Source organism: Eumetopias jubatus, unplaced genomic scaffold (assembly GCF_037043125.1).
Source record: "Eumetopias jubatus isolate StellerSeaLion01/CBP00866 unplaced genomic scaffold, mEumJub1_p1.0 scaffold_16, whole genome shotgun sequence".
In the NCBI taxonomy this organism is placed as follows: domain Eukaryota; kingdom Metazoa; phylum Chordata; class Mammalia; order Carnivora; family Otariidae; genus Eumetopias; species Eumetopias jubatus.
Genome location: NW_028274822.1, coordinates 24,850,681 through 24,871,437, shown reverse-complemented (window position 1 = coordinate 24,871,437; position 20,757 = coordinate 24,850,681). Strand labels below are relative to the sequence as shown.

Genomic DNA, 20,757 nt, shown 5'->3' with positions numbered 1-20,757 from the left:
AGGGACTTCCAAATTCCTGCACTGGGACTGGCATTGGCCAGCAGGTGAAAGAGAGTTTTGTCCCCCACCTGCAGTCCGAGGTTTCTTTACTGCTGGCTCCTTCTCTCCCTCTATTCCCAGGAGGTGAGGAGGGCCAAGAGGGGCCGACTTTGCTGAGAGAAGCATCTGTGAGACGCTGAGAAAGGGGCTGGGACAGCACAGACCTGTGGTGCCACCTAGGGGACAAGTGTCTCCGGTCTCGTGGCTGGCGCACACAGACTCCTCATTCCAAGTCAACCCAATTTATAAAACCCAGGATTCACTTTAAGAATAAAAAATGGGGGGGGGGGCGGGCGCCTGGCTGGCTCAGTGAGTTAAGCATCTTCCTTCAGCTCAGGTCATGATCCCAGGGTCTTCGGATCAAGCCCCATGTCGGGATCCCTGCTCAGAGGGGAGTCTGCTTTTCCCTCTGCTCCTCCCCCTGCTCATGCTCTCTCTCCTTCAAAGGAAAAAAAAAAAAGGAATAAAAAACGAGATGAAGAGAAAGGGAAAGGGGAGTCATTGTTCACTTCATAAAAATCATTTCAATTATTTCTCATTTACAAAGGCATTCCTTTTAGAGTACCTTTAAAAATGTATGCCCCCATCCTACATTTTAGGGATAATTGATTTAGTAAAAAATCTACAATTTTTTTTCCATGAAGGTAGAAAAGATGGCACTTATTATGTAGAGTGAGGAAAAACTATACAAGAATTGGATCAGTCTTCAGAAAGGCAATGCAGATACACTTGGTTTTATATATTCTCATTCTTATTTAAATTTTTCTTTAAGTCATGAAAATGAAAACCAAGGAGTGTTAATAGAAGGAAAAATTGTTCTTCCCTTGTTTGGAAACATCTAGGGTGGAGGCCACTAATTCTTGACCAAGTACACTTAAATGCCCATGACTTACAGATATGGCTCTGTCCCACGCGCCAGACTCCTTCCCCCAGGTGCCCCCCAGCGTCTCCGCTTGGATGCCTGAACCAAACTGCTGAGCCTCCCCTGGCCTGCTCCACCTGCAGCTTTCCCACCCCGGTGGCTAAGAAGCCCAGGAGTCATCCTTGACTCCTTTCTCTCCCACCCAACAGCCAAGCCAGGAGGAAATCTCAAATTTCCATCTTCAGAATATAAGCAGTGTCTGGCAAGTTCTCACTGCCCTGTTGCTGCCTCTAGGTCCGAGACAGTGCCGTTTCTTGGCCTGGATTACTGCGGTAGCATCCTGACCAGCCTCCCTGCTTCCCACGTTGTCCCTCCACAGTTCATTTCAACAGGGCAGACCGAGGCATCCTTCCTTAAGTCAGGTGGTGTCTCTCTTTGACTCAAAAGCCTGCAGTGGGTCTGTTTTACTCAGAATAAAAGCCAACGTCCCTACAGTGGCTTCTCAGGCCCCACATGATATGCACCCAGATGCTTCTCTGGCTCATCTCCAACCCTTCTCCATCTTGCTCCCTCTGCTCCAGTCACACTGGCTTTTTGCACACCAAGTGCACTCCTGCTTTAGGACCTACTCTCCTCCCAGATATCCGCATGGCCAATGATCACCTCCTTTAAGTGTTTGCTCAACTGTTGGGACCTCCTTTAAGTGTTTGCTCAACTGTAAGGTGTCTACCCTGACCAAATCCAATAATCCATACTGAAACAGTATTTGCTCAGTTTTCTTGAACTTGAGGTGGTCATTGACATGTACTTTGGTTAATTAAAAGTAGGGCGCCTCTATGTCCCAGTTTACACTTGTTGCCCCAGGGTTCTAGTAATAGCATCCCCTTCTCTTCCCAATAATCAATATATCATTTATTAGTATCAAGACTAAGTTCAGTGATTTGCTTCTTGGACATTTATCTCAGAATGAATTATGAACAGCAACAAGGTTAAACTGGTTTTCAAATTTAGAAGAATACTACAAGATAATTCAACTACACCAAGAAATAAACAATTCAACTTAAAATATGGGAAAGGGACTTAAGACATTTCTTCAAAAAGAGGTGTAGGAATGGCCAATACACACAGGAAGAGATGCTCGACATCGCCGATCATTAAGGAAATGCAACTCAAAACCACAGTGAGGTACCCCTCACACCCACGAGGAATGGCTAGTCTAAAAAACAAACAGAAAATACCAAGTATCAACGCAGGATGTGGAAAAATTGGAACCCCTTGTACAAGGTGATGAGAGCGTAAAATGGCACAACTGCTATGGAAAACTGTTTGGCAAGTCCCAGAAATATTACAATCAGAGTTACCGTAGGATCCAGCAATTCCACTTTCGGGTCCATGCCCAAAAGAACTGAAAGCAGGGCCGTGAATAGATAATTGTCCCCCCTTGTTGATAGTAGCATTCTTCACAAAAGCAACCCAAGTGTCCACGGATGGATGGAAGGATAAACAAACACGGCCTATACATACAATGGAGTATTCTTCTGTCTTAGATAAGAAGGCAGTGCTGATGTGTGAGAGGACATGGGTGAACCCCGAGGGCTCGATGCTGGCTGAGATAATCCAGGCACAGAAGGACGGCTCCTGTAGGATTCGCCTTCTGTGAGGGGCCCGGAGTGGTCAGATTCTTAGCGGCAGGAAGGAGAATGGTGCTTGCCGGCGTGGGGGTGGGGGGCAGGAGAGTCCGTGTTGAATGGGGGCAGAGTCTCAGCTCTGCCAGTCAAGAGTCCCGGAGATGGAGGCAACCGGCGGTTGCACGACAGTGGGAAATGTATTTAAGCCACTTACAAGTGGATAAGACGATAAATGTTATGGTATGTGTATTTTTCCTCAGTTAAAAGATTTTTAAAAATCCAAGAAATGACAGAAAGGATCAGCTGAAGTTAAAGCAGTATTTATTCCATTTTTCTTGCAATCATATTATCTAAGGCACACGTGGTAATTACATGGCAAGAGAATACAATTTCTTTTAAGGCCTCTGTAGTTGGATTTTTGTGCAGAAATACATCTTTGCCTCATTATCCCTTAATCACACTCAGCCACTTGCGGTAGAGGGCACGTCTGGTTTTGCAGCTGCTCCGAAGGCCACCTGCTCTGCTGCGGCCTGACCCAGCACGGTACGAGGGGGGCCTCGCTGGGCCCCCTGCCCCTCAGGCCATGCTCTCAATGATAACGGCAATGCCTTGGCCACCTCCGATGCAAGCTGATCCAACAGCGTATTTCCTGCCCCGACGCCTAGAAGAGAAAGCGGTGGCTGAAATCTACTCAAATAAAAAAACGGAGCTAATTAGAAAATTAATGACATAGAATTAATAATGGTCCCATCGCATTATTCACCCTCATTCAGCTCAGCGTCTCAATCTTTTCCCCAATCCTCAATCTTGGTTTATAGTCACAACACAAGGAACTCAGAAGACTGAATATATTTATTAAGAGGAAGTAGTAACACAGAAGAGAGGCTGAAACACATCTAGAAGCTGAGGTGAAAGGAGAGAGGCCAGGTTGTCATGGGGATAAAAAGGAAGCTGAAGAAGGGGGAGTGAGCAGCCAGCCTCTTTGATTTTTATACAGATTCAGATTTTCATGGCACTTTAGTGGAACTGCAGTCATGAAGTTTGCCCATTTGAACAGGTAGGTGATTTGGAAGCATTTCATATCCCTTTCATAAAAATTAGACTCCTCTAAACCACAGTCTCTTCTCGCTCAATCCAAGAGAAAAGCACCTGGGAACATTTTGGTGCACGTCACTCATTTCAACTCCGTGAATTATTAAATGAAGGGCACCTGGGTGGCTCAGTCAGTTAAGCGTCTGCCTTCAGCTCAGGTCACGATCCCGGGTCCTGGGATCGAGTCCCACGTCTGGCTCCCTGCTCAGTGGGGAGTCCACTTCTCCCTCTCCCTCTGCCTGCCACTCCCCCTGCTTGTGTTCTCTGTCAAATAAATAAATAAAATCTTAAAAAAAATTAAAAAAAAAAAATGAAATGAATCCCATTTACCTTAACCTAATAGGAGCCAGAGTGACTTTTTTGGCCTGACATATTTGGTTTTGTTTGCTTCTTCCTAACAGAGCAAAATGGTCCAAAATACACAGTAACAGAAGGAGGAGCTCTTGTATTAAAACTGAGAAGTATCAGAACCGCAGAGGGGCTCTTCTGGAGCCCTGGCACAAGTGAGGGAAACACTAAGCTCAGACCCAAACTAGCAGTTTGCTCAGGTTTCTTAAATGACAGCATCCAGCTCAGAATCCTCCCAATATTTTGTTTGTTCTCCTAAAGAACTATCTCGGGGCGCCTGGGTGGCTCAGGCGTTAAGTGTCTGCCTTCGGCTCAGGTCATGATCCCATGGTCCTGGGATCGAGCCCCTCATCAGGCTCCCTGCTCCGCGGGAAGCCTGCTTTCTCCCTCTCCCACTCCCCTGCTTGTGTTCCCTCTCTCGCTGTCTGTCAAAAAAAATAAAATAAAATAAAATAGGGGCGCCTGGGTGGCTCAGTTGGTTGGGCGACTGCCTTCGGCTCAGGTCATGATCCTGGAGTCCCGGGATCGAGTCCCGCATCAGGCTCCCTGCTCAGCAGGGAGTCTGCTTCTCCCTCTGACCCTCCCTCCTCTCATGCTCTATCTCATTCTCTCTCTCAAATAAATAAATAAATAAAATCTTTAAAAATAAAATAAAATAAAATAAAGAACTGTATCTCACTCCTGTAACTGGCACTGGAGTATAAGTACACCACAACGACTGAAGTCCTCAGTAGGGCTGGCTGCAGATCACTGGTGCACCAGTGCTGGGTGGTGGGGATGGGGCAGGAGGGGGAGGAGGTGCAGTCCTGGCGGCAGTGGGGACAGCGCTGGGGGGGGGGGCCAGAGGCTCAGTGAGCACACGGCAAACATGAGGAAGCGTGCACATCCCAAGTGCAACGCCACTGACAAGTCAACCGAGTCAGATAAGGTCAGCCCAAAAGAGGTACCCCCAAATACCTTGTTCCTGGTGAGAAGCAGTACAGGGGGATATGAGGAAGAATGGAAAATGCTGGACTGTTCTGAGGAAACCCAAATCCATGCATTTTTACCCAAGATGGCAAATATGAAATGCAACAATTTCTAGCAAATACCTTAATTCGTGAACCAGGTGCGCCATAATTCTTGTTCCAGATCCTCCCAGGGGATGACCCAAAGCAATGGCTCCACCATTCACATTGGTTTTACTTGGGTCAAGATCCAAACTCTTCTCGACTGCTAAGTATTGAGGCGCAAAAGCTTCATTCACCTAAAAATAATCAAAACACAGATAAAAATCCTTGTTCGTAAGTTGATTTTTAACTGACAATTGTCCAGTCCTACTGATGACTACTTTTGCTGCTCTTTTTTTTCCTATTTAAACTACCTTACGATGTTATTTTAATTTATCTTCAACCACTCTTTGTAAAGATAACAGGTTTGAAAATGGGTGTATTTACTAACTGATACTTTAAGTCAAATGCATCCCTTGGAGAAAAGAAATCCTCAGCAATGTTGTAAATGGATACCTGTAGAGGCAGTGGGAGATGGCCTACAGGTTCTGGAGCCAAAGGGATGGTTCAAATCTTGGCTGTATGCATGTTCTTTAAGCTCTTGACACTCAAGGTTCCTTAAATAGTAAAATGTGACTGTAGTACATCCTAGGAGTTATTGTCAAGGTTAAATGAAATCATGGGTATTAAGTGTCTGGTGTATTACTTGACACATACCAACCATTCAGTAGATGGTTGCTCCTATTATTGTATTACCCAGTACTACTAGCCATTCTTCCAAGAAGAAACTGACACACAACCAGGATAAACCTTCAGAACCAGATACATAGAGGAATGGTTACCATGCTAAAATCTGGCAGATCTGAAAAGTATCATATTGTATTTACTTAAAAGGCTGGCTGTGAGAATTACCTTCCTTCAAGTTCATAGCACTATAATTTCATACGATCTTAGCTAGAAAATTTTATAGGTAAGAAAACTGATTTTTTTTTTTACGATTTTATTTATTTGAGAGAGAAAGAGAGAGAGCACAAGAGGGGAGAGGGTCAGAAGGAGAAGCAGACTCCCCGCTGAGCTGGGAGCCCGACGCGGGACTCCGGGACCATGACCCAAGCCAAAGGCAGCCACCCAACCAACTGAGCCATCCAGGCGCCCAAGAAAACTGATTTTAAGAAAGGTAACTTTTACAGAGTTGAGATCAAAATCCAGCCTTGTGTTCTTTCCTACTATAGTTTGTGTTTTTCCAAGATGGTGCTTTGTTTGTCCTTAGGTCCTACATTATTTTTCCATTTTATATGGTCATGTTTAAGGCGGTACTAAGAGACCTGGAATATGAACTAGCAAAACTAGGTTTTTGAACTGAGGAAAAACTACCACACGATAGTCAAAAGTCCCAAAGACAATCATATCAAGGTACTGAGAGCTATGTCCTTGAGTACATACACATCTATAAATGATTACGAACAGCTTTGCAGAGCTGACATATTTAAACAGAGTTTTAAGTGTGAAATCTAGAGTCAGAAATTCAGGGACATTATTTGCTAATATAAGTATGATAATTAAGCAGCCCCCTTGAGGCTCTAAGAATGGAAGAAGAGATATAAGGATAAGCTGTTTGTCTAAAACCATGGTTTCCTGGATGAGAGATTACCACAGGAGATCACACCTGTGTCGAGTGAGAAGCCCCTTTTCTACCAATTTAAATGAAGAGATTTCCTTTGTTATATTAGTGATTTCCCAATGTCAAGCAGCATATGTTTAATTATGTAAAATTTTCAAATCGTCCCCAAATGTAAAATGTATATTATTTATTTTTCACCCACCTTATATAATATTCAATTCAATTCAACTAGCACATTGGTAGTCTAAAATGCAATATTCTTATCAGGTTCTAACAAGTTTCTAGGAATTCATATTTTAGTAGGAGAAATCAGACTGTTTTAATTCTTCAAAAATACATAAAGCATTTTAATCAGGTAGAGGAAAGTACCGACCCAAAGCATGTAACAAAATTAATACTTAGATGCACATCATTTGGAAAGGCATGGAAACAAAAAAAAAGCTGCAAAATACCACATTAAAGCCATTTATGCTATAGAAATGGCTTATTCATGTAAAATAGTGTAACACTTACCTCTACCAAATCCATGTCCTTAAGACTCTGCCCTGTTTTCTTCAGTACCCCATTGATGGCAGGGACAGGACCTATATAACAGCAAAATCAGTTTCACCTTATATTAAGTATCAAATTTCTCCTCCTTACTCAACAGTTAAGGAAGAAATAACGTGACAGTTATAGCCACAAATCTTACTACCTTGATAGCACATTATTCAATGATGTGACAATAAAAAAACAGAAAACAGAACCAAAGTGAAAAGCTGGTTGTGCAAAATTGTAAATGAGAGGCTCACATGGAAAGTTCCACCGGAAATGGCTTTAAGAGTTCAGAGAGCCAAAGGAGCCCTCTATGGGGTTTTGCAGTCATTGACAGATCATGCTTCATACCAAAAGTCCAGTCAGACTGAGGGCTCTCCTGGGACACAAATCACATGCATTCCTAGTAGAGAAGTGGCTGTGGCCACTCCCTGGATTTTCAGGCCCATCTGGACAAAAGACAGCACCATCTCCACATGGGCACAGCAAAGCAGGAAGCCACAAGGCACTTCAGGGAAAGGACACCAGAAGCAAAGAAGTGTTCATGATGCCAATGGTAGGCAGAGATTTTAAACAAAACAAAACCCCCACTGCAGAAATGCAAATCCACCTAATACGACTTCTGAAACTTTAGCTCCCAGCTTACTGATGATCACCAATGCCAGTTTAATGCTGCTCAAAATTTTTAAGTATATTGGTATTTTTTTCCCAAAAGGTAAAAAACCTGGCTGAAGATTATCTACTTCACTATCTATTCTTAGAGAATGAAATTGCCATAAACGTCTAAAAAATATATGTGTTATGTTCTATTGAATTTAAGTAGTCAAATATTCTGCAACAAGTTTCATAAATATGCCTAAAGTAATAGGGGAAATCGGTCTTTACAAGAAAAGCATAATGCAATCTAAATACAATGTATTCTGTCACCCAGTTAAAATGTTCTTTGGACAACAGTCTGCTTACTGCTGGAGGGCATCCAGTTAGCCCTTTTCAGTCTGGCTACCAATTTAACACAGAAGCTAGTTCCAGATTCTCTTTGTATGTCTAAGGCACAAAAATAGGAGAGATGGTCAACAGCAGAGCGTCGGTTAGCTGGCAAGGTCAGGGGATGAAGTATCCTACAGGGATCAGATAGACAGAATTAAAAGCCGAGGGTGTACACTCTACACAACTACACTACACTCTACACAACCCCTTGTCTTCATATCCATAGTAAGCAAGACTCAAGGGCATTCTGGTTAACTTAGAATCGTTACAGTCAGTTGTTAACAATACACTCGGCCACAACCTGTTTTAAAGGATTGTTCCCACAACATTTTTAATGGACTCAGAAAGTTATAGTATTCTTGCTGGGAAAAGAAGACCTCATTTCTAGTCTTACCACTAATAGCTATGTGAGCTTGGGCACCTTTTTTGGGCTCTAAGCTTCTCATCAGAAGTGGTTTGAACTGGTTTTTAACCATTGGAATCCTTTCTACAAATAAAGCCCAGTAAAAGACAAAACCACAGCTGCTTCAGCTGTAGCGGTTCAAAGCTTACCCACCACTGCCACCACTGGGGAGTTCCAGGGAGCGCTGTCTTTCCATTTGTGTCCTTCCTGTGAGCCATTACTAGTCTCAAGTCCCAGCTTTCCTACCTTTTCTGGGTCAGCAGCTACTCTTGCAAGGCTAAGGATTGCTTGATGTTGGATAACTACATAACCAAGGAAACTATTCTTAGAAATTGGATTGATGAATCAATCCCCACCACTCAATTACCACTCTCCCTTGTTTATTCATTTGGGGCACTCCATGTAGTTACCTTGTTTAATCCTATACAACAACCGACAGACAGCTGTGTAGGTGAAGGGACATCTGACACTGAGACATTTGGCATTTATGGCTCTGTTCAAGCCCTGAGGGAAAAAAAAAACAATCCTTCCACCACAATGGTGTTCACTGTACTACAGGGCCAACATCCAGACCCTGGAAGAGAAGGAAGGAAAGCTACACTTTCTTTGCTCACTATGTTAATGTATCAGAACCTATTCAGTGAGGTTAAACTGAAAAAGAACTATAAAATTACTACTTACCTATATCAGATAAATTTGATTGATCATCAAAACCATCCAGGTACACTTAAAAAACCCATACTCTCCAGGCTTTACCCTGGAGCTACTGAAACAAAATCTTTTGGGGTGGGGTGATGGGTAGATTCTGATGATCATTTGGGGTCTGGGAAACCACTGTTCTAGACACTAAAGTGATAAATGCCATAGCAATAGACAGACATTTAATTTTTGAAGCTACCTTCCATCTCTAAAACAAAAGCAGTGTTTTACCAATAGCGAGTGGCTAAAAGCTAATAAGCTTTTAAGGCTGAAATATAGAAAAAATTGACTTTTAATAGATGGTTACATAGCTTGCAGTTTTGGTTAAAGTTATCTCAAACACAGTGAAAGCAACACAATATGGACATGGCAGCAAATATGGTTGGGTATTAACTTAGTCCCAAATGAGCACAAGTGGTATTACTTGAGCAGAACCTTGAGGCGTACACTGAAGGATCTCTGAGAACACAGGTCAGCAACAGGTCATCTCCCTTCTACCTTGGGACCTACTTCAAAACCCAATTAGTTAGAAAAGGCCTAACTAAGTTCATAGAAAAATCTCTGGACCCATCGAGAATCTGAATCTAGCTCTAGGATAGTCTTTTCTTTGGGGTTATGAGGGTCTATGTGGGATAGGACAAAACCTCCGGGCACTAATATTTTTGTAAGTGAAGCTCCTCATCAATTCTGCTCCTGGAGAATGATGACAGAAATTATTAAAATTCAGCATCATCTGAAGTTCCTAGGAGTGCAACAAGCAAAAAGCTCTTTGTTCTCCTTCTAATTCTTTTTTTTTTTTAAGATTTTATTTATTTATTTGACAGAGAGAGACACAGTGAGAGAGGGAGCACAAGCAGGGTGAGTGGGAGAGGGAGAGGTAGGCTTCCCGCGGAGCAGGGAGCCCAATGCGGGGCTCGATCCCAGGACCCTGGGACCATGACCCGAGCTGAAGGCAGACACCCAACGACTGAGCCACCCAGGCGCCCCTCCTTCTAATTCATATTTTTCAAGCCAAGAAAGACTAGCCTTTGAACAACACAAGTTTGAACTGAACAGGTCCACTTACATGCAGATTTTCTTAATAAATACAGTACAGTACTATAAATGTATTTTCTTACAGTTTTCTTAATAACATTTCCTTTTCTCCAGTTTACCGTAAGAATATAGTACATATATAACATACAAACTATGTGTTAAAAGCTTATGTTATGGGTAAGGCTTCTGGGCAACAGTAGGCTATTAGTAGTTATGTTTGGGGGGAAGCAACAGTTATACTTGGATTTCAACTGCATGACGGTTGGCCCCCCTAGCCTCCATGTTGTTCAAGGGTCAACTATACACATTTGTAGGGAGTTCTCCTGTTAATCTTTGCCAATCAAGATACACTATAATTCTTCATTTTTCCTATGAAGCCGCAGCTGAGCCAGGTGGGCGTGACTTTGACTTCCAGGACAACACGGTGAGAAGAGCACTTGAATTAGAGAGGCCCGGTTCCCATTCTGCCTCCATCACTTACTGGTCTGGAACTTGACAAGTCAACCTCCCTAAGCCTCCATTTTCTCCTTCACAAAGAGGTTGTGGGAAAAGGAAATGAGACACACCAGAGACCGCATGCAGAACACCCAGCATTCAGCCATCTCTGTTTCGCCCCAGGATCTCTTCTTGCCTGTTCTCTCATCTGGTCAGCACCTGGTAACTCTTCTGTTATACACTGGGGGCCAGTTTTAAATATCTCAAATGGACAGTGAGACGCGATTACTACCCACAAGCAGTTTACACAGTCTTGGTTTTCCTATAGTGCCTGGCACAGGTTTTCTAGATTTGTTTAAATGACTGATTACCAGTTTCCTTTTCTCCACAAGTGATCTTGATTTGGCTACCGTTTCAGGTATCTGAATGGCAAAGAAGATTTCTCTCTAGAAACTAACAGAACCAGTTTGTTTCACTACAAACTTACCAATACCCATGATAGAAGGATCACATCCAGACACAAAATAGCCCACAATTCTTGCCAGTGGTGTGAAGTTATGTTTTTTAACAGCGTCTTCACTAGCTATGATAACAGCTCCAGCACCATCAGATACCCCCTGGGAAACAAAAACAGAAGATTAACTAGAGGGCAGAAGGACCCAGTAAATCAAGGTTTGAATTAACGGGGGTAGTGTTAGGATTGTGGTAATACGTAAGCAGCAGCACCACGATCTGGGCTACGACTAGGGCTGGCAATGCTCCGCTGGGTCAGAAATTGTTTTAGGCACAGAGTCCAACCTCACCAAGGGAAAACGGGAAATATGTCCAGGAAAAGCTTATGTCCAGATGTGGGGAGATGTAAGAAATCTGATGAGTTGTATACATCAGAAAAACCAACCAACCAACCAACCTGTGAAAACTGAAAGAATAACCAAGTAGATTTCCTTCTAGATTCCTCATAATATTCAGAACAGACTAAGAAACTGGAAGAGTATTATATGGGAGTTAAAATATTTTGTTTGGGACTATGACAACCCCAATTAACAGAATATGAACACCGCCAGCTTAAGCTAAATAGCTAAAGACTAGCATGGGAAGTAGCCAAAAGATACCACGTGACTACTTTGCACTGAACGCATCAGCAAGAGTCCAAGATGATCTGTGGTGCCACCTACCGAGGCGTTCCCTGCGGTCACGGTTCCTTCTTTCTTGAATACTGGGGGGAGTTTATTTAACTGCTCCAGGGTTGTTTGGGGCCGAGCATGCTCGTCCACCTGCATTGTCTGTTTCCCCTTCTTCGTCTTCACCTCAATTGGTACCATCTCGTTATTAAAGTAGCCAGCATCATTAGCTGAAACAGGAGAAAGACCATCATAAGAATGGGAGAAAAAGAAGATACACGAAACGAAATCAGACACATCCTTCTTATTTTAATTTCTGCTCTGCCCTTTCCTCACAGGCTACTTTAATATAAGCCTTTGTTCCATGTACACAGCTTACATTGCCTGTTGGAGGACTTAATATACTGTCATAAATCTATGCAAATGCATTCTGCATCTTTTTAAAATTTTAATTTTGATCTTTTTTACTACAAGTTTTTTTTTACAAGGTATCGCTAGACTATCAGCAGTCCTTGTCTGTTAACAGATATAAAAGCACGAGGTAAAATTTAATGTCTCATTTAAACTTCTCTGGGTGAGATAACAAGTAATTTAAAAGTTACAAAGTTGTACAATGATAACGTATTGTACACTTAAAAATTTGTTAAGGGTCAGTAGGGTTGATGTTAAGTGTCTTTCTTACCACGGTAAGAAAAAAGAAGTTGTCTCTAAAAGAAGTTACCGATCTAGGTCACCAAGGGATCTATGACTGAAATTTAAGGACAAGCAACCTGAAGAAATTCTGTGAGCGATTGTGGACACAGTTCTAAGTGAACCAGCTGACCTACCTCCGTCCCCACAGACTACAGTAATCCGCCGCTTCAGAAACAGGATACGCCGGGAGTGAGACCACCTTCCTTCTGATATCCCTTTACAACAGGCTACACACTTCCCTCATCTGTTTTTCACAACTCTTAGGGCAACAGGGGAGGCAAATCTTTTTTATCTCTATTGTACAGATGCCCAGTGAATAAATGACTTGGCTGAGGTCAGATAACTTGTATGCGGCAAAGACAGAAACAGAACTCATGACTCTTGGCCTCGGGAGCAGCACCCTCCCACTTTACATGTGTAACTGAAAAACACAGAGCATGAACTGGCTGGCATCGGCTCCGTCCACTTCTCCCTCTGAAACACTAAGATGGACTTTATTTTCACCGTTCCAAGTATTTAATGCCCCTAAAGAAGAGTTGCTGCTCGTTTATAATTGTTTCATTTAAAAAATCTTTTTCAGGAGACTAATAAATGTCTTCAACTCACCATACTGTCATGTTGCCCACTTTGGACTGGTCTGACAGTAGCGTGGGGTGTTACACCAAGGGCACCTGAGCTCTGGCCACAGGCAGTTCTGAGTCTTCAAGTCAGGGTGCAATGATTCTCAATTAGGAATGGGAGCAGGGAGGCACAAAAGAATACCCAATGGGTCCTTTCCAAACATAACCATCCTTCCTTGTGAACAGGATATGCCTCACAGAGGAGGACACCCGCTCTGTCCCAGCAGCCCCTGTGAGCCATCGCCTCTCACAGTCTAACAGAGCCCTCGGAGTAGAGTATCCTACTGACATCAGAACCAGTTCAGGACTCAAGTGGCCAGATAAGGTCAATTAACAAGGCCACTTTTTAAGTAATATTACTATATTTCAAAAGAGAAATTTTACAATCATTAATAGAATATCTACTCATATAAAAACAAAGGAATGGTGGAAAAAATGTGATTTTTCAAAAGGTAAATTTATGACCATTACAACCTGAAAATGACAAAAATCTCTATTTTTCTTAAACCGAGGTATAACTGACATATAACATTATATTAGCTTCAGGTATACAACGTAATATTTGTGTATATAGGACTGCACGATGATCACCGCTTAAGTCTAGTTAACATCTGTCCCCAGACATAGCTGCAAAAAATGTTTTTTCTTGTGATGAGAACTTTTAAGACCTACTCTATGAGCGACTTCACACATGCGCCACAGTGCTCTCTAATTATGGTCACCAGGCTGTACGTTACATCCCCGGGACTTACTTTATAACCTTTATTTTGTAACTTTTGACTCCCTCCACCCATTTCACACCCCCGCCCGCCCCGTTTTCTTCTGTAGATGTTTCTAACATCCAAGCTCACTGACCAGCTTTCCACCTCTGCTGTGACCGCAGGGCATACTTGTCACAGTCTTCTCTGCTTATATTATGTTTTGCAGCAAGATTCTCTGCAGTGATTCCCATGGGGAGTCGGACATGCTCATCTGTTAATCCTGACCACAAAGTATCTTCCAGCTATTAAAAGACATGAATAATAAAGTGATCAGTTAAAGCCTATCTTTTGAAAGTAATATGCTGTAATATCTTTACATTTAAATAATAGTTCCAATAAATGAAAGTAAAATTAGATTTTCTGATAGCATTTACTATTACCACTATTCATCTTTGGTTCTGGGACATTTAAAAAAAAAACACCCAATGCACAGGTTTTCCTCTTAACTGTGGGGCTCTAAAGAGAGGCAACAGCACTAAATGTGCAGGGAGAGGACACAGGAAGTTTTCCTACAGTCAAAAACGAGACCCCCGGGGCTCCTGGGTGGCTCAGTCGGTTAAGCATCTGTCTTTGGCTTGGGTCATGATCTCAGGGTCCTGGGATCGAGCCCCATATCAGGCTCCCTGCTCAGTGGGGAGCCTGCTTCTCCCTCTCACTCTCCCTCTGTGCACTCTCTCGCAAATAAATAAAATCTTAAAAAAAAAAGAAAAGAAACCCCAAAGCCTACATTTTGTAAGAAACCTAACACAGGGCCCTCATGCGATGTTTCCCTGTGGCCACCTTTGTGAACCAGGATTCTGAGCTCTGCAGGAGGAGTGTGCGTGAGCTCCTTCAGTGACAGAACAGCTGGTTCCCGCCGCTACTATGAGGAACCCCGCATAGGTTCCTTGAAGAACAGAAGAGTTGTTACTTATTATCCAGTGAAGTTGTTACTTATTATCCAGCTCTGGTAAGTGTGCCCCTTCTGTGTCTTCACTCTCATCACCTTCGAGTCACCGACCCGTCTTTCCCAAGGTGTTCTCAAATATACTTGGGTGTCTACAATACTATCTCATATTTTCTAAATCTTATTCTTTCCAACTTTCAAAAAGGCCAGGGGACAAACTGGGTGAACAGTGTAAGCCAGTCAATGCTGTTGGAAAATGCTAACAACAGAGAATGTCATTAGCCCTTTCACACGGGAGGGACAGCACCCTAGTGTTCCATATCAGTATTGTCCTTCCCTTGCCGTAGCTCTCAAAGATGTGATCAATTTTCATCTGACTGATCTGGGACAATATCGTCTATATTCAAAGAGAATGTTAAAAAAAAAAAAAACCCAAAACCAACCAACCAAAAAAAAAAACCAAAGAGAACGTTCTCTGGGATGATGATATCTATTCAACGAAGACTGCTCCAGGAATAAAACTTCCATAAATCATGGTAAAGATTTAATTACTGGGTTTACCATTTATTCAGTAGAGAAATTAATTACTTCAACCTCTGCCTATCTTTTTATCTGCCTCTTCCCTTCCTCTGTCTCCCCAGGTATTAATTCCACGACCAGAGGTGTGCTGAGATAAAGCCTATTTGGATTTTTTAAATGTGGGTAAAAATGTCAAAACTAAAAACCAAACTGGGGTTTTGAAAGTTTACAAATTTCAAGTCATTTGTATCTCGTAACGAAATTCGTTTCAAAATTTGTTTTCTTGGGGCGCCTGGGTGGTTCAGGCGTTAAGCGTCTGCTTTCAGCTCAGGTCATGATCCCGGGGTCCTGGGATCGAGTCCCAGGGAGCCCAGAGATCGGGCTCCCTGCTCCGCGGGAAGCCTGCTTCTCCCTCTCCCACTCCCCCTGCTTGTGTTCCCTCTCTCGCTGTGTCTGTCTCTGTCAAAATAAATAAATAAAATCTTAAAAAAACAAACAAAAAAACCCCAAAATTTGTTTTCTCTCTCCCAAAATGGTGTTATTAAAATTATTAGCATAAAAGCATGAAAAATAATTTTCAAACATTTGAATGGTTCCAACCTTGAGATCTGATCCAAACTTGGTTCCAAAACGTATGTTTCTGACACAGTAGGGAGACTGGCTCATGCTTTCAGTTCCTCCACACAAGACAACGTCAGCATCTTTAACACAAATTTCCTATTTGAAAACGAATGAGCAACAACAATAAAAAAACTTTTATTGTAAAAGAGGTACGTATTCAGCAGTAAACTAACAGTACATGTAATGATTTATACTCTCAAAAGGAAATACTTGTCAAGTAATTGTAAAGCGAATGCTCCAGCAACCATTCCCAAGATACAAGGGGAGAAAAACCTAACAGACTTCAATTGTGTGTGCACAAGTGACAAATTCTATCTACATTTTGGCAAGGAATGATAATTCTTACCCTCAATATAAATCTTGAAAATCAGCAGAGATATTAATGCCTGGCATAATATACAGATTGTTAGCTGAGGATAATCTTTTAAAAAGACGGAAGTAGAATTTATCCCATTAATGGAGGAATCTGAAGCAGACCACAGACTTACAAGAACTGGGTTAATCAAGGAGGCTCATGAAGAGAAACCCATTTCATCCTTCTAACGCTTTCCACTACTTGCATTTCTCAGAAAAGAAGCAAGTAACAAGCCTCCAGAGCCCAGTGTTCTCAGTGACTTCTAGGAAAATCAGGACCACTGTTTCAGATATATCATTATAAAAATAAATTAACATGAAAGTAATTCATCCATTACAATATGTCCATATCCTTCATTCTGTAAAGAAAGGAAGATCTGGACAAATAAAATTGGATTTCATTGTATCCCTTTTCCCTGTGCTCAAGGGAACAAATGTATTTGCCCAAGTATTCATCCCTTAAAAAGGAATACATTTTTTTTTGACTCATTAAAATATTTATTGAGCAGCTAGGGAGATACAAAAGTGATTAAAACATCATCAAAGAGGGGAGGCAAATGTACACATCACAGAAAGTCAAGTGTAAGGGGTCACTGAATCACAGCAGTCAAAAGAAAAGTGCTTTAGGAGATCAAGAATGAGACTGCTTCCAGAAAAGGAATACATTTCTTAACATCCCCTAAATCCTCCAACTCTCTTCCTAGCTTTATAGTCTTTGTTTCACACTGCCTCACAGGGAACGCTCACAGTCCGGGGTTCAAGTTCTGCCTCTAAGTCACCTTACTGATCAGTTTCCTTGCCTGTTAAATGGGAATAGGGCTAGTGCCTGCCTCCTTGGATGGTTGTGAAGATTAAGTGAGATACTGAATGTAAATCTGAATGTAAATCTAGCATAGGCTGGGCACATAGGAAGAACTCGATAAAAATGACAGTTGTGATTAGCTTTTAAAAAAATTTGTGATACAATATACATAACTTAAAATTTACCATTGTAACCAATTTTATCTGTACAGTTCATTAAGTACTTCACATTGTTGTGTGACCAACCACCACTCATCCCCAGACATCTTTTTGGCTCTGCAAGCTGGAACTCAGTACCCATTAAACATGAACTCCTCATTCCCTCCAGCCCCAGCCCCAGCCCCCACCGTCCTACTTTCTGTCTCTATGAATCTGACGACTCATATAAGTGAACTCATACAGTATTTGTCCTTTTGTGACTCCCTTATTCCATTTAGCATGTCTTCAAAGATCCGTGAATAGCTTTTAAGAAACTATTTTCTTCCTGTGAATACTTTTCCATGAAAAAAAGCACATACTGACCTTTCCTAATAAAGCACTATAAAATAAAAGCCTACAGTGTTATACTGAAGTGGGTCATTTCCTCCAATAGCTTCTAACGTATTTTCAGAGAAGTAATAAAATGTTGCCCATACCTGACATCCACTCACAATGGACTGGAAACCAGAGCCACAGAGTCTGTTAACAGTCAGAGCTGGGATCTCTTTTGGGACTCCCACACGCAAACCAACATGCCGGGCCAAATATGCAGCATCTGAAGAACTCTGGAATGGAGGGAAAAGAAAAAGAATGTCCTCTATAAATCTTAGCAATAAGAAGGAGGACAAAATATACGGAAATGTGGGCAATCTATCGAAAATGATAAATTATATGGCTCTAAGGTAGGACACAATGCATACAGGTAAACCATATATTTTATGTAATACAGGTGTTTATTATTTGAATAAAAACTAATTTGGTCAGTTGGTTTTTAAACATACAAAGTACGAGAAATCCTTATATTAAGTCTTTATATAAGACAGAAATTTATAACAATTACAACTGCTTAAAAACAGAATGGGCTATCTTAAAATAGTATGTTCCTTAACAGAGAAAGTATCGAAGGCTGCAGTTCTCAACCTTGGCTGCACACTGGAATAACCAGGAAAGTTTGATTAACATACCAATGCTTGAGTGGAACCAAACCAATTAAACCAGAAAGGCGCAGGCAAGGCATGGGTATCAGTAGATACTTTTAAAAGCACCCAAGCGATTATAACGTGAAACTGAGGCTGAGACCTGTTGACCTAGGGAGGGGAGAGATAAACAAGGACCCTAGGTTCAATAGTAACAGCGTTGGCCCTGCTTTGGGGTCCAAGAATAGCAGTGATGGCAGGTAGCCTGCTACAGACTTAGGGGGTGGACACTTATTTCTTGTGAAATCTGCACTTTGGTGTTTTTATATCTATTTCCTATCCTATTACCCCAACCTGTGCACTTGTTCTGTGGTTTTGGTCTCCTGTATTTTTTTTTTAAAGATTTTATTTATTTTGAGAGAGACACACAGAGAGAGAGAGAGAGCACAGACGGAGAAACAGATGCCCTGCTCAGCAGAGAGCCCGATGCGGGACTCGATCCCAGGACCGACCTGAGCGGAAGGCAGACGCTTAACCGCCTGGTTAACCCAGGTGCCCCTGGTCTCCTGTTTAATGGCACACAAATAATACTACCAGGTAGCCAGAACCAGGTGTGAACGTGTTGAGATTTTTTTTTACTGTGTTTACCATGATAAGGAAAATTGTGAAAGAACACATATAAAAGATCCAATGGCATAAAATAAATGCAGAGCTGGAAGTGGACTCCCAAGGGCTGATAGACTTGGTATGTGTGAGTGTGAGTGTGTGATAAGCTTCTCATCCCTGCCTTGGATGCAGTGTTCTTAGCCTTAGTGGAAAAACTTGGTTTAGTGGTTTGAACCTAGTGTGGCAAATAGATCGTAAAGGACAAAGCAGTATATTGGTACCTATACACGGAGCAGTGCTATAGCTGTCTATATAAATAGAGAAACGGGCTTAGCCACAGAGGTTTAAACTATCTGGTTGTCCCATATATTAACACAAACCAGGGCTCGGATACACAGTTGTGTTTCATGTTTTATGGTCTCCCAGCCTTTCCAGCCCCAGGCACTTTTGGACAAATCTTTGTCCTCATTTGAGGTTTTGTTGTTGGGTTTTTGTGGGTATTTGCCTCATTCCATCCCTGAGCTTTGCAGGTAGACGGATGTGATTCAAAACTTATGTTCTACGGTGTTTCTTGTTGAGGAGTAATTGGTTTACAGGAGTAAGTCATGCTTCTCCACTAAAGGGGGAGTGGGGGGTGGTAATCCACAAGACAAACCACAGTTGTTAGAAGAATTTCTTGATTAGAAATTTTAGCTTTGAGTTTTGTTGCTTTAGTTCCTAAAATAACTTAGAGATGTTCCTCACTGGTCCATCTGATGTGGGAAACAAAGGCAGAAAAAACAATTACTAAATTTCCTTACTACTTATAGCCCATTGACAAGTCCTTGAAACAGAGTGACATTCCTCTAGGAACTCAGCTGCCTCAACGTTAATACTTTCCCAAGGGCAAAGGCAATCCTGTAAAGTCTCCTTAGCATATAAAAATTCCTTTGGAAACCTCCTTTATTTCTATCCCCCAAGATACATATGGGCAATCATCCCCCAAGCATATGACCCACTGATACTCATCTGAAGGGTCTCATGACTAAGGTTTTATTAGACGGTAATAAATGACATTTTCCCAACAATAGCTAGCCCCCCTCAAGGTCCTGGAAACCTTGCTTCCAAATTCCTTAGAGACTTCGGCTATCCCTAACCCCCTCCTGACTTGGAAGTATATAATGGGCCACTCCTCACAACCCCGGTGCGGCTCTTTCTGCCCACAGGTCCTGCCCCCGTGATTTAATAAAACCACCTTTTTGCACAAAAGACGTCTCAAGAATTTTCTTGGCCGTCAGCTTCGAACCCTAACATCTTTCCTACATCACATCTTCTGCTTTGATTCCTTGGATCCCACCCACTCTTTAACTTTAAGAAAAAACAAGTAAATGTTGCAGAGTGTATTTTGCAGTTGCCCTTTTTCAGAAGCACTTTCCCCATGATCTCAGGGCTGTGAGATCAGGCTCAGGGCTAGGCAGGGAGTCAGCTTGAGATTCTCTCTCTCCTTCAGCCTCTGCCCCAGCCCACACCCCCAGGCATGTGCGCACCCTGGCGCTTTCTCTCTCTCTTTCAAAATAAATATAATCTTAAAAAAAAAAAAAAGATTTGTTGGTCAGGGGATATTCTTTTGCCAGAGCTTTCTGTTTTGGAGTCACTTCTCTTATAATACTCTAATGTCCAGACCGGTAAAATAGGTGTTTTATAAAATCAAGCAGTAGCCTGAGGTCACAGAAAGAATATTAGGCCAGAAGTCAGGAGATCGGGATTGGAATCTAATCTAGACTCTGTCATTCACTTGCAGTGTGAACTTTGGTTTAACTCTCAAGTTCCTCCTATGGGAAGTTATCTGCAAATGGATTCACAAGTGCCTCGCTTGTAAATAAAAAGAGTAGAGGAGTTATGATTGAGTTGTTAAATTCTAGCCCAACTGACTGAATACAGATAGTTTCTGGAGATTTTACTAACAGAATACATACTTACTTGTACATAATTTTGAATGTGGTCCTACC

General features: G+C 42.0%; 1 protein-coding gene across 1 annotated transcript in view; it reads right to left on the bottom strand.

The window, feature by feature from the left end:
- Positions 1-2,833: 2,833 nt before the first annotated feature.
- The window catches only part of ACAA2 (acetyl-CoA acyltransferase 2), a 37,748-nt gene continuing 19,824 nt past the window's right edge, over positions 2,834-20,757 (bottom strand). The window contains exons 3-10 of the mRNA XM_028098292.2: positions 17,684-17,812; positions 15,873-15,989; positions 13,962-14,109; positions 11,848-12,023; positions 11,160-11,289; positions 7,093-7,163; positions 5,061-5,215; positions 2,834-3,190 (exon numbers count right to left, since the gene is read on the bottom strand). Of these exons, the coding sequence (XP_027954093.1) occupies positions 3,106-3,190; positions 5,061-5,215; positions 7,093-7,163; positions 11,160-11,289; positions 11,848-12,023; positions 13,962-14,109; positions 15,873-15,989; positions 17,684-17,812 (1,011 nt within the window). The 3' untranslated portion in view covers positions 2,834-3,105. The remainder of the gene's footprint in view (positions 3,191-5,060; positions 5,216-7,092; positions 7,164-11,159; positions 11,290-11,847; positions 12,024-13,961; positions 14,110-15,872; positions 15,990-17,683; positions 17,813-20,757) is intronic.